Source organism: Typha angustifolia, chromosome 2, assembly GCF_048772165.1.
Source record: "Typha angustifolia cultivar Huaian chromosome 2, ASM4877216v1, whole genome shotgun sequence".
NCBI classification, from domain to species: domain Eukaryota; kingdom Viridiplantae; phylum Streptophyta; class Magnoliopsida; order Poales; family Typhaceae; genus Typha; species Typha angustifolia.
Window position 1 is genome coordinate 8,932,077 of NC_133240.1, and position 13,196 is coordinate 8,945,272.

The following is a 13,196-nucleotide window of genomic DNA, read 5'->3' on the forward strand; positions in this document are numbered from 1 at the left end:
TTCGTAACGTTGGGAGGACGTCAGTCTAATACTTTGGTCTTCTTTACATATCACTACCTGTATCTTACGCTTTTTAGGAATATCTCCTTCTTGACATATTTGCAAATCACCGGCTATTCAGGGGGTTTTGTTAGCAATGTGAAAAAGACGAATAAGGAATTATAAACGAGAAAGATGAAAATTTATAACGTGATTATTCTTTTTGCAATATAATTAAATGTGAGGAGGTCTTTCGTAATAAGTTAAGACAAAGGTGGCGATTTGCAAAACAGAAGAAAAAACTCGAGCCCTCTAATAAAGATGAGTCGAAGAGAACAAAGAAAGGAAATAAAGGAGAAGAGACCAAAATGGAATTAGCTCTCACGAGTACGAGTAGAGATTAAAGTTTTCTTCTTTCCTCTTTCTCTTTAGGCCTCTAGGGTTCCTTGTCTTGTCCACTTCCACCTGCTCCGTTGCTTCCTTCTAAGCCGGTGTTGGCCATTGTTGACAATGATTGCATCTCCATTTGAGAGGCCTCAGCTGGATTCGTAGTGCAAGGGTAGCTAAAGATCTCGAGATCGGCTTCAGATCGAGATCATAGGACGCGACTTTGAGCAGAGGGGGAGAAATTTGAGCGATCTGAAGGAGTTTAGCTTCGGAGGTGAAGAAACCAGCATTTTATTTTGTTTTTGGCTTAGATCCTATCCTTTTGTGTTGTTCTCCTTCGGAATATTCGATCTTTTTGGCATTTCTTCTGTTTATGTGGGATGGAGATGGATCTGAGCTTTTATAGGGGTTTCGGATCTGGAGAGTTTCCATCTTCAATTGATGCGTTCTGTATCTTTCAGGAATCAATTATGTGATTAGTAATGAATTTTTTTATTAGGCTTTAGCAATTGAGCACTTTATCCCACTAAAAGCGAAAGAGAAAGAGCCGTATCCACTCACCTTACTTTTCTAATTATAGTTGAAGATTTAACTATTATCTCACGCCTAAATGTTCGGATCTGGCCATTGCATCTTACAAAAAGGGTGTGCTTTTTTTAATTTTTTTTCTAAATTTTTTAATTGCTTGGATTCAAGTTAATTGGCACTTATGTTTTTATTGCGCCTCTTTTTACTCCTTACACTTCCCTGTCATGCGAACTATTCTAGTAAGTACTAGGGTTGTCCAGGTTGTGCAAATCAGAGTTGAAGTCCTACATCTACTTCTTGTTTCTAATCAGTTGATTGGTTTATCCTTACAAATATTACATCTGCACATAATTATTGAAACCATCTGTTAGTAACTTAGCATGATCTGATTTTTAACTAGGAATTGTACAGATATATTGAAGAGTAAGCAGGCTGTTATTGCTCGATTCAGTTGCTCTGACTTGATAGCATCATTTTATTTTTTTCTTCTCCTTTAACTTCATGTGCATGCTTAGCTATTGATATCTGTTTTTTTTTATAAAAGCTTTTCAACAAGAAGCACTAACTGATGTTGATCATATGACTGATATTGCTATTTTTCTCTCCTAATCACTGTTCTAAAAAGTGATCTATGCGACCACCTAGGTATTTGCAGTCCTTATGCCATAGGACCGGCATATGCATTACTTTATTACTATGGTACACCTATCTTGCCATGAGGTTATGCAATGCACATGACATGGTCAAATTGCTTTTCGTAGGATGTTTTTTTATAATGTACTGTTTGCTGGAATTCTATTGAGAAATGCACATGACATGGTCAAATTACTCTATTACTTTGGAACACCTATCTTGCCATGAGGTTATGCAATGCAGATGACATGGTCAAATTGCTTTTCGTAGAATGTTTCTTTATAATGTACTGTTTGCTGGAATTCTATTGAGAAATCTCCAGTTCAATGATATTTTCATTAGTTGGCTTAACTCAAATATAGGTAAACTTTTGTCTATTGGCATTTAGGGCTTCTTCTCTTTTGCAAGTTTTTGTGGTCCTATCCATGCTATTTCCTTTTCATTAGCAATTTTAGTAATTTAAGCATGAAATCCTGGTTATGCTCTTTGAATTTTATGTTTTATGGTAACTTCACCTTAACTCTTTTGTATTAGGGAGGAATTCGTTAATTGAGCACTGTCGACTTCCTGCCAAAGATGAGCAATTACAAGCTGGGTGTTGAAGTTGTAAGTGCACATGACCTCATGCCTAAGGATGGGCAAGGTTCTGCTAGTTCATGTGTTGAGCTTCAATTTGATGGCCAAAAGTTCCGGACAACAATCAAGGAGAAGGACCTTAATCCTGTCTGGGATGAACGTTTTTACTTTAATATTTCAGATCCTGCTTCTCTTCCCAACCTTGCCCTTGAAGCCTATGTGTACAACATCAACAAAGCCACACACTCCAAATCCTTCCTTGGCAAGGTCCGACTTGCCGGGACCTCATTTGTCCCTTTCTCTGATGCTGTTGTCATGCATTATCCATTAGAAAAACGTGGGATATTCTCCCGTGTGAAGGGAGAGCTAGGTCTTAAAGTGTTCATTACTGATGACCCCTCAATTAAACCTTCTAATCCACTTCCAGCTATTGATCCTTTCTTTAGTAATCCTCCCCCTAGCCAAGCACATCAAATGGCGGCTCATGACCAACAGTCTACAGTCAACCACCCAAAGGAAAACAAGTCTGAGCCAAGACATATCTTCCACAGTGTTCCAAAGGAGGTCCATCAACACCATTCTACAAGTGCAGTTAGTGAACAACCAGTTCAATATGCCACTGACCAGATGAAATCTGAACCTCCTAGGATTGTCAGGATGTACTCGTCACCGTCTTCGCAGCAACCAGTTGATTATGCACTGAAAGAAACAAGCCCATTTCTTGGTGGTGGGCAGATTGTTGGTGGCCGAGTTATACGTGCTGAGAAACCTACCAGTACATATGACCTTGTAGAACAAATGCAGTATCTTTTTGTACGTGTGGTCAAGGCAAGAGACTTACCAGCTATGGATGCCACTGGGAGCCTCGATCCATTTGTTGAAGTGAAAGTTGGTAACTACAAAGGCATAACAAAACACTTTGAGAAAAAGCAGAACCCAGAATGGAATGAAGTATTTGCTTTCTCCAGAGATCGGATGCAGGCATCAGTCCTTGAAGTTTTAGTCAAAGACAAAGATTTGGTGAAGGATGATTTTGTTGGGATTGTGCGCTTTGATTTAAATGATGTTCCAACACGTGTCCCTCCAGACAGCCCGTTAGCTCCAGAGTGGTACAGACTCGAGGATAAGAAAGGGGAAAAGAAGAAGGGCGAGTTGATGCTTGCAGTTTGGATCGGTACTCAAGCCGATGAGGCTTTTCCAGAAGCATGGCACTCAGATGCTGTGACACCTACTGCTGGCATAAGCTCTCATATTAGGTCAAAGGTGTACCATGCACCGAGACTCTGGTATGTGCGTGTCAACATTATTGAGGCTCAAGATATAATTATACCAGATAAGACTCGCTTTCCAGACGTGCATGTCAAGGTACAGATAGGAAACCAGTTTGCGAGGACAAAGACAGTTCAAGCACGGACATTCAATCCTCTTTGGAATGAAGATCACATGTTTGTGGCTGCCGAGCCATTTGAGGATCACCTCATGCTCTCTGTTGAAGATCGTGTGGGGCCTAACAAAGATGAGGTGATTGGTCGTGTTATTATTCCATTGGCTTCAATAGAGAAGCGAGCTGATGATCGCATTATCCATGGTCGGTGGTTCAGTCTTGAGAAGCCAGTTGCAGTTGATGTGGATCAGTTGAAGAAGGACAAGTTTTCGAGCCGGATTCATCTCCGTGTCTGCCTGGATGGAGGATATCATGTACTTGACGAGTCTACGCATTACAGCAGTGACCTTAGACCAACAGCCAAACAGCTATGGAAGCCATCGATCGGATTGCTTGAGCTTGGTATCCTTAATGCAGAGGGGCTTCATCCTATGAAAACACGAGATGGGAAGGGCACATCAGATACCTACTGTGTAGCAAAGTATGGTCAGAAGTGGGTTCGTACTCGGACCATCATTAACAGCCTAAGCCCAAAATTCAACGAGCAGTATACATGGGAAGTCTATGATCCAGATACTGTGCTGACTGTTGGTGTCTTTGACAATTGCCAGCTTGGCGAAAAGGGGACAAATGGTAACAAAGATGCCAAGATAGGCAAAGTTCGCATTCGTCTCTCCACTCTTGAAACAGGGCGTGTGTATACTCACTCCTACCCACTTCTAGTTCTACACCCTTCGGGTGTCAAGAAGATGGGCGAAGTCCACCTTGCTATAAGGTTCTCATCCACATCACTAGTCAACATGATGTACATATACTCACGTCCCCTGCTACCTAAGATGCATTATGTGCGTCCATTAACTGTCATGCAGCTTGATATGCTACGGCATCAAGCTGTCCAGATTGTGGCAGCACGACTGAGCCGAATGGAGCCACCCTTAAGGAAGGAAATTGTGGAGTATATGTCAGATGTCGACTCTCACTTATGGAGCATGCGCAGAAGTAAAGCAAACTTTTTCAGGCTCATGTCAGTTTTTTCAGGCTTATTTGCAGTTAGCAAATGGTTTGGAGATGTGTGTGCATGGAGGAACCCTATCACAACCGTGCTGGTGCACTTACTGTTCGTAATGCTGGTGTGCTTTCCAGATCTGATACTCCCTACAATATTTTTATACATGTTCCTGATAGGTGTCTGGAACTATCGGTACCGCCCCCGGTATCCTCCTCACATGAACACCAAGATCTCTCATGCAGAAGCTGTGCATCCAGATGAGCTGGATGAGGAGTTCGACACATTTCCTACTAGTCGTAGTGCAGAGTTGGTAAGGATGAGGTACGATAGATTGAGGAGTGTCGCTGGGAGGATACAGACAGTTGTGGGAGACGTAGCAACACAAGGAGAGAGGTTGCAAGCACTGCTGAGTTGGAGGGATCCACGGGCCACAGCAATATTTGTGCTCTTCTGTCTCATAGCGGCGGTTGTGTTGTATGTGACACCATTCCAGGTTCTTGCTGTACTTGCTGGGTTTTACATCATGAGGCACCCAAGGTTTCGGCATAGGATGCCCTCAGCCCCACTAAACTTCTTCCGGCGGTTGCCAGCAAGGGCGGATAGTATGCTGTAAATAAGCGACTGATGGGTAAAATCTTCAGTCAGTCTCGTGAATTAGTCTGCTTAATTTGTCTTTAGGTTTTTATCATCTTCTGTTTATTAAATGGTTATAGAAGTGCATATTAGTGGGTATAGACCACAAACAACTTGTCTAAATACTTGTGCATTATATAGTGCACTCGTTATGGATTACAGTGATCTTTCAAAATTCTCCACATGCATTATTATTCCTGACAGCGTTCAACTCCGTGATTATGAAGTACTTGCAGGTTACTGACAGTGAGCATCAAACCTTGAACTACTTCTTTCCCGGTCGATCATGCCTGTGTGTTTTAATGCCTTTGTTTGTGCATGAATCCCCTCTTCCATCTTATTTGCTGCTATTACATTTGCAGATGCAGAGCTCTCAAACTTCCGAGGTTGAAACTTATGCAACAACGGACCGATTTATCTATATCTGTAAGAAATTTTGCGAAATTGTTTGGATTCCAGTGATTAGCTTTTTTGCATAATTTTTTTTAAAAATTAAGATAAATTATATTGCTGATGGTGGTGTAGAGGCTTCCAAAGAAACAATTCTAAGTGATAAATTAATTTTTTGAAGACGAATAAGGTCTTCAGATATTCTAGAGAGATTAAAATAATCTAGACGAGGACGGTAAGAGCAAGAAGGCAAGGTGGGCATGGAATAATTATATGTGAAAGATGCACTCCACCTAATTTTTTTTTTAATAATCTCATATTTATTTTAATTTATTTTGCACATCTTTTAAATTGCAAGGCTTAGATATGAACAGCATGACCAATCCGAGTGTCTCTCTTGGGAGATTTTGAAGATAAGATGGATGGATGGATGGATGGATGGATGGATGGATACCTTCTACCTTCCAGAGATGTGCAATTATTAGATTTTGGTAACTTTTTATTTCAGACCCTATCTTTTAGCTATTTTCAATTTGACTCGTGCACTTTTTAGAAAATAAAATAGAGAAATTATATTTTATTCTTTTTTGGCCTAAATTTATTTCACTGGTTGTGGTTATATTTTAACTAAAATCATTATTTTTCTTATCACATTGGATTTTAGATGTTCTGTCATCGGAAGTTTAATCGGTATTTTTTAAAATATTCTAAAATATTTATTAAATTATTTAAAATTTTATCTCTAATAAATATTTTTAAATTTAACTTTTAAGTTAAGCAAATATAATAAAATAAGTAACTCTTTCAATTTAAATAATCATAAGGTGTAAAACGAAACCAAATGGGTAAAATAAATTTAGAACCAACGACAGATTTCAAATGTAATTAAGTTTCCCGAGAAAAAGAAAACTGAACCACTATTTGTGTCACTTTTCCAAAAAACACCCACGGTGGGGGGGGGGGGGGGGGGGGGGGGGCGTCAATTGAAATAAGCATATCATGTAGGGTGTGAAATAAAAACAGGGTCCTGTTTTAAAATTTTATTTACCAAAGCAGCAGACAACACAACACCTAAACTTAAATAACAAAAAAAAAGTTATATTTTATTGTAGATCTAAATAAAAGTAATTAACTGTTAAATATTTTACTTATCTAAAATTAAAATGCTGATAATATTAATATTTTCTAAATAAAGACCTTAGAGGTCTAGACTAGAATATAGTTTCAATAAAAATACTAATTTATTTTAAAAAATATTAATCTTTAATGGTATTTTATTTTTAAATGAATATTCTCGGAGAGCGAAAAAGAACCACTTTACTAACCAATTCTAGTAGAATTGGTAAGTTACTTTTTCTCAAGGAGTTTATAGGTTCGACTCCAACCATAAATAATATTGTGGAGAAATTATTTAGTGGTTTGACTCGATTCGGTTAATAGTTCGACAGTACAGTTAGCTTGAAGGAACGGCTCGGTAGCACGACGACTTGGAGTGTGTCTCAGCAGCATTTAGTTCGGAGCAATTATTCAACTACACATACAGCTTGAAGCTTAGACTAGATAACTAAAAGCTTATGAATGATTAAAAAGAAACGTTTATATTTAAATTTAGGTGTTATTTATTTTGATAAATAAATTTAAAAATAAGCACCTTAAATATTAAAAAGCGGAAACTATTCTGGTAATTACATAGTACGTCGTGTAAACGCCGCAATTAAAAGCGCGGTTTACTCCTTTATAAAAACTCAAAGATTCCAAACAAACCCAATTAGTCTCGTAGCTTTCTCTCTCTCTCTCTCTCTCTCTCTCTCCTCTCGTCCTCTCATCTATCCTCCTCTTCCTCCACGAATGGGCGCGAGTTCTTCGTCCAAGATCGCTCGATCAATCCACGACTTCACCGTCAAGGTTAGATTTTCTTACATCCGAATTGGGTTTTGTTTACGATTCATCAGCTTTTTCGTCTAAAAACCCTTGATTTCTTCTTCCATTTCATTACAAGTTCCTAAATAGCTCTCTTTTTTAAATAGTCTTCCCCTTTGTTTCATTGCAAACCTAGGATTCAAGGGGAAACGACGTGGATCTCAGCATCTACAAGGGAAAAGTCCTCCTAATTGTTAATGTTGCATCTCAGTGGTAATTCTATTGGGAAGCATTCGATTGATTTCTTTAGAGAATAAGCATATGGTGGTAATTAATATCTCCGATTGATAAACAAATTTTATCCTACTTGTTACAGTGGATTGACTAATTCCAACTACACAGAGCTAAGTCAGCTATACGAGAAGTACAAGGATAAAGGTTTGGATATAAGTTTTAGGATTAAAATAACTATAACCCATTTTTACATAGATTCTCAACGGTATTAACAAAAAAATGTCGTTTTTTTTTTCTAAAATAAGAGTAAAATATTTTAGAGAGTTTAAAATTAATCATGAGACAATTATGATACTTTTTTTATAGAAAAATCTAACCTAACGATAGATATTCGAAAGTTTTACATAGTTTTCTCAAACTTCTACAATTGCAATCTAAATTCTTATTCAAGTTTGATCTAAGTTTTTATTTTTTTTCAATACAATAGGTTTGGAGATACTGGCTTTTCCATGCAATCAATTTGGGGGACAAGAGCCAGGGAGCAATGAACAGATTGTAGAATTTGCCTGCACTCGATTCAAAGCTGACTACCCCATCTTTCACAAGGTAACTCTAGCTAATTCTACTCCACATAAGTCGAACAATATAAAGTTTACAATGCTAAGAGGAGTATAGTGTTAGAAAATGGTACCCAAGAGTGCATATAATTCCTATTGGTTTTTATTAGGTTGATGTGAATGGGGGCAATGCTGCTCCTATGTACAAGTTCTTGAAGTCTAGCAAAGGTGGCCTCTTTGGAGAAAGCATCAAGTGGAATTTTACAAAGTTTTTGGTTGACAAGGAAGGGAATGTTATAAACCGATTCGCCCCGACCACGTCGCCGCTGAGCATCGAGGTATCACCGCCAACCATCTGAACTTCTCTTCTTCCACCATTAGAGGTTGTGGAGGTTGACGATAATCTTCTAATTTGTTGTTTACCTATTTGCGCAGAAGGATGTCAAGAAGATAATAGAACTCCCATGAAGACAGTCTCTGTGAAGAATGCAACATTGGATTTCTGTCATGAGGTCTCAGAGAGAAAAAAGAAACTATCTATGTAGAATTGTTTGCAATTAGGGAGTGAAGTTTTTAAAGTTTGTTTTGGTGTCTCTATGATAATGTATTGCAAAGTGTTTTATGGAAATATTGTGTAACATTATTTTGTTGATCAAAATCCAATAGTTATTATTATTTTTTAATGTGTAAAGAAGAGCATGATATGAAAATTTGGAGTACAAATTTATTTAAGCTTTTAAAGCTTGCGTTCGAATGCCCCAGCTCGAGGGAGAAGCTGCCTAATGGTGTATGGCCAAGGGATAGAAATCACAATAAGGCGTTTGAATGCTTAAACCTAAGGCATAATCACATTTTTAGGTGTTCAAACGGCTCCCATGGCGTTTGAGTGCATTTGTCTGAGAGCATAAAAGCCCATTAGGCATGCAAATGGCTTATCAAAGGCAACTAATATGGGCCTGATTTGAATTAGTTTTCTCATCTATCTTGCAAGTCTATAAAAGTCTTTGAATCCTTAAAGTGGAAGACTTAAATCCTAAAAGCGGATGAGTTAATGGAAGAATAAAATTGAAGCCCTAGCAGAGAATTATTTGAGAGTTCTTCATTGATTAGAGAAGATAAAAGATTGTAGCGCTTACGAATACTTCCTAATTGTTCCATCATCATTCATCGATACGACTGACTATCTCAAAGATCACTGTGTTCGATCTCAATGATTATAGAGATCAGTTGAATTAACTACATGAAGCAATTTATTACGGGATCTAGCGAATAAGAAAACTTCAAATACAATTTTCAACAGGTAATTTATAAGCCATTATTGTATTTGTTCTTTTATTATAGTTAATTTGATCCAAGTAAAAAGGATCAGTAGGTTTTCCACATAAATTTTCAGTGTTTGCATTGCTTAATATTTTTCAGCTATTATTTATTGTTAAGTCTTCAAGATCTATTGTTCATATTAGGGTTAGCCTTAGATTTCTCATATTGATCGGTACTTTTGGATCAAGCAATCTGCTCCTTGTGATGTAACTTGCATGAAGACTGGATACAAAGTTCGTAAAGACGAATGCATAATCTTTCAGAATCTTAATATGAAACCAATGTCTCCCACAAGCATTACCTTTTTATTAAAATATCCCTAAGAGCTGTCAATGGCTATGATAGCACTAAAAATTCAACATCAGGACACAAAAGGCTCAGTCAAGCATCTGATGCCTTTGTCTCGCAGCCAAGTTTTTTTATTAACAAATTGCGATCGTGTAAGCAAATGACGCGCTAACAGCAACGCCGACCTTAATCCATCTCAGCAGCAGAATGTTCACGACCTCATGCAAGTCTATCCACCGAAAGCCGATCTCGAGTCAAGCTGAAACAAAAGTTGGAATTTCTCATGTTCATCCACCTGGAGCCACAAGTGATCCATCAGACACTGAAGGTATTAGATTTTGATTCAGCGCAGTGCTGTTCGACATGTCTCTTTTGCCATTAATACGTTCAGAATCTTGCACAGATTTAGTTTTGACCTTTGTTTTCAACCGTCCATAGATGAAACTACCTACTATCACCTGCATGTGTCATGTAAAAATAATAGGTAAACGAAAAGGCAAAGTAAAGATACACTAGAACACCAACGTATGCAGGACTTGAACGTAGCAATCACCTGAACAGTGGTGGCAGCTACAAGAGCTCCGGCTATGCCACCGCCAAATACTCGATTATCAGCGGAGGAGAGGGCTATACTTAGACCACCGCCCCTGACACGCGAACCGTCATTGTCAGCTAACAAATAAGAACCAGACAAGCCCAAAATCTCAAAGTGGCCCTGCAAGAGCAATAAGAAGAGGAGAGCACTGTCTCTAATATTAAAGATAGAAATGGAATGGAGACAGAGAGAAAGGAACAAAATGGAATTTCATCATCCTTGGGTCTAATGATCACTTCCAGATAATACGGGAGCTAATATAAAACAACCTATTTCAAACTAAAACTACCAGGAAACAGGGAGAATAAAGGGGCCACCTCATAAGTAGCTATGCCACTAGAACTTGTAGGATGATGGAGGCTAACTGTGGAAACAGCACCATTTGCTGAGAGGATGCACACAACCCTTGGACCCTGCTGTGAGAATGACATTATCTTGGCTGCAATGTCCTGCAATAAGAACAAAGTGAGTGGTAGTGCATCGTTTCATTCCAAAAACTATCTGCAAAAGTGGTAGTGCATCGTTTCATTCCAAAAACTATCTGCAAACTGTTGGGTTTAAATAAGAATGGGCTGACATATATTAAGAGAGAATAGTCAACAAATTATGATTTTTTTTCTTGTACTGTGTGTGTGTAAAGAATCAAAAAGAAAGGATGGCATAGTATGGAAAAGGGGAGAAATAATCACTCTTGCTTGCTAGAAGATTAAAGCTCTGAAGTATCTAAACAGAAGAGAAAGAAATATAATAGATCATATTTTGTCTGCCTACTTTGAAAGACTTTTATCAAGTGATCGAGGTGAGGGGTACTTTGTCGCGGGACTTCCCGAGTGAATAAATCTAACGATTTATTATTAAGAGGTGGATAAAAATAGGGAATTGTTGTTTTTATCTATTTACTATTAGATATCAAAAGTATTAGTTCAATAATGGAAAAATGCCTAACATAGACACTAGCAAGATATATGAATTATTCCAACAGAATGGATTAATCAAGGCATGTCCTACCTCTCCTGGATGGGTTGTAATAACATGTGGGGTAAAGCCCATTCCAGCTGAACCAGCAATCCATTCCCCTAAAGAATTAGTTACCAAAATTGGTGTTACATAGTGCCACAAAAAAAAGTTTTTGTTATAAAATATAGATATGCTTGCACAGTTGCACCATGAAAGATTGCTATGACTAAGTGACAAAATAGGATGTCAATTATTCAGAAAGATTGATATCAAATCTTGGACAATATTTACAAGAATTGCAAGGCAAAAGGATCTCCCAATAGATCTGGCACATGAGATAGATCATAAAAGAACACGGGTTTTTCTTCTAAATCATTTTGAAGCAATTGTTTATAGTATGGTAACTCACCTGACAAAGCCAACTGCTGCTTCTTTCCTGTTCCCGGCGGCCGCCCTCTACCCCGCTTTTGCAATTGACCACCCGGCCCTGACACCGACGCCGATGCAGATCCCGACATAGAACCTGACCCAAATGTTGGACTAACTGAGGACAATGGAGAGAGCCCCAAAGACATAGTTCCCTCCGGCCTATACTTCCGGGGTCTCCCCCTCTTCCTCTTCATCATCTCCCCTTTGCCCACACTATTCGCGCTATTCTCCGACGACAATTGAGACAAAGATTCCACTCCAATTGCCGATCCCATGAACCCTCTGATGTCCGAAGATTCAAGCGGTAATCTCGAGCTCGAAATAGGCATTTGATGGATACTAGAATCAGCTCCATATATCGCCGGCTGTGATCCGGGACCAGAGCCACCTATTCCACCACGCTGAAGCAAATATGACAGACCAGATGCAAAAATGGCTTCCCTCCCGTCCATGCATGGATTAAAAAAATTTCAGACACCAAAACGACTACTATCTCAATGTTCCACACTGCGAAAAGAGATGGAAAAGACTGCCCTTTTCGTCTAAAGTTGGGTTATTTGCCAATGTTGTTGAAATTTTTCGAAAGCCCACAAGATGAGAAGCATAAGATTGATACGAAACTAAATATTTAACCAAAGCCTTCAACAAATAAACACCATCCAAAGAAGAAAGTAGAGGATGGAGAACGAGAGAAGAATACCAATCGCGGTCGAATACCTTCGAAACGAACCCTAAAACGCTAAACCTTTTCCGTACTTATAGAGAGAGAGAGAGAGAGAGAGAGAGAGAGAGAGAGAGAGAGAGAGAGAGAGAGAGAGAGACCGAGGAGGGTACAAGTGCAAACCTGTTTCCGATAAGATTGAATGAGGATAAATATCATATCGGAACGGACGATATCTAAACGACAATTCTGTTACGGGTGACAGGATCCTCTGCGATCCGGACAGTGCGAAACAAGTCAATCACACGTTGCCACTACTCCTCTTTTCGTGTATTTGTTAGGGATCCCTACATCCAGACCCCTGAACTATATGAACCCATTTTTGTTTCACTTCAAAACGCCCTTTTTGTTAAATATTCATTAAAAATAATACGTAATTCCTAGTGGAAATCTATAATTTTATTTATCGAGTTAAAAAAAATTAGTTTAAAATTATGGGGTAATAATGGCAAGTGACCTTTTAGCCAACTTGCTGCAAAGAATCAAAAATATACAGCTTCTCATGAAAAGGAAATACCATCCAACCTGATGAAGAAACCAAGTCAGTTGACAATAATTGCCAGATAATTCTGCACCTCAAATGGATAGGAATCCACTCCTTTCATGCCCAAATGGACTTAGCCTGCAATTGCTTGAGCTATTGGTTTCTAGGAACTCCTTATCCTAAAGCAAAAAAGGGTCCACAAATTTGCAACTCTGTAATCCATATCAAGCAT

At 38.6% G+C, this 13,196-nt stretch overlaps 3 protein-coding genes across 4 annotated transcripts; 2 read left to right on the forward strand and 1 right to left on the reverse strand.

Moving 5' to 3' along the window:
* Nucleotides 1-318: 318 nt before the first annotated feature.
* Nucleotides 319-5,311, forward strand: LOC140771036 (FT-interacting protein 7-like). Its single transcript, XM_073112395.1, has 2 exons — nucleotides 319-640; nucleotides 2,062-5,311. The coding sequence occupies exon 2, from the start codon at nucleotides 2,104-2,106 to the stop codon at nucleotides 5,107-5,109; it is 3,006 nt and encodes a 1,001-aa protein (XP_072968496.1). The 5' UTR covers nucleotides 319-640; nucleotides 2,062-2,103; the 3' UTR covers nucleotides 5,110-5,311.
* Nucleotides 5,312-7,265: 1,954 nt separating this feature from the next.
* On the forward strand, nucleotides 7,266-8,911 carry LOC140771864 (probable phospholipid hydroperoxide glutathione peroxidase). The gene is made up of 6 exons (XM_073113646.1): nucleotides 7,266-7,424; nucleotides 7,576-7,652; nucleotides 7,756-7,817; nucleotides 8,101-8,219; nucleotides 8,341-8,508; nucleotides 8,606-8,911. The coding sequence occupies exons 1-6, from the start codon at nucleotides 7,368-7,370 to the stop codon at nucleotides 8,636-8,638; spliced, it is 516 nt and encodes a 171-aa protein (XP_072969747.1). The 5' UTR covers nucleotides 7,266-7,367; the 3' UTR covers nucleotides 8,639-8,911.
* Nucleotides 8,912-9,776: 865 nt separating this feature from the next.
* On the reverse strand, nucleotides 9,777-12,584 carry LOC140769941 (AT-hook motif nuclear-localized protein 11-like). Of its 2 annotated transcripts, XM_073110869.1 has the most exons (6): nucleotides 12,460-12,584; nucleotides 11,740-12,195; nucleotides 11,382-11,449; nucleotides 10,691-10,822; nucleotides 10,332-10,493; nucleotides 9,777-10,236 (listed from the first exon to the last, which is right to left on the reverse strand). In XM_073110869.1, exons 2-6 carry the CDS (start codon nucleotides 12,086-12,088, stop codon nucleotides 10,066-10,068), a joined length of 882 nt encoding a protein of 293 aa, XP_072966970.1. In that variant the 5' UTR covers nucleotides 12,089-12,195; nucleotides 12,460-12,584; the 3' UTR covers nucleotides 9,777-10,065. The 2 variants fall into 2 exon arrangements, with proteins under 2 accessions (XP_072966970.1, XP_072966964.1); XM_073110863.1 differs by having other exon boundaries at nucleotides 11,740-12,498.
* Nucleotides 12,585-13,196: the final 612 nt, after the last annotated feature.

Bases quoted from the DNA above. Each gene is read 5' to 3' on its own strand.
- LOC140771036 (XM_073112395.1), top strand. From the start codon at position 2,104: ATGAGCAATTACAAGCTGGGTGTTGAAGTTGTAAGTGCACATGACCTC.
- LOC140769941 (XM_073110863.1), bottom strand. From the start codon at position 12,211: ATGGACGGGAGGGAAGCCATTTTTGCATCTGGTCTGTCATATTTGCTT. The intron at 11,450-11,739 runs GTGAGTTACCAT...CTAATTCTTTAG, and splicing joins GCAGCAGTTGGCTTTGTCAG to GGGAATGGATTGCTGGTTCA. The intron at 10,494-10,690 runs GTGGCCCCTTTA...TTGCTCTTGCAG, and splicing joins GTGGCATAGCTACTTATGAG to GGCCACTTTGAGATTTTGGG.
- LOC140771864 (XM_073113646.1), top strand. From the start codon at position 7,368: ATGGGCGCGAGTTCTTCGTCCAAGATCGCTCGATCAATCCACGACTTC. The intron at 7,818-8,100 runs GTTTGGATATAA...TCAATACAATAG, and splicing joins CGAGAAGTACAAGGATAAAG to GTTTGGAGATACTGGCTTTT. The intron at 8,220-8,340 runs GTAACTCTAGCT...GGTTTTTATTAG, and splicing joins ACTACCCCATCTTTCACAAG to GTTGATGTGAATGGGGGCAA.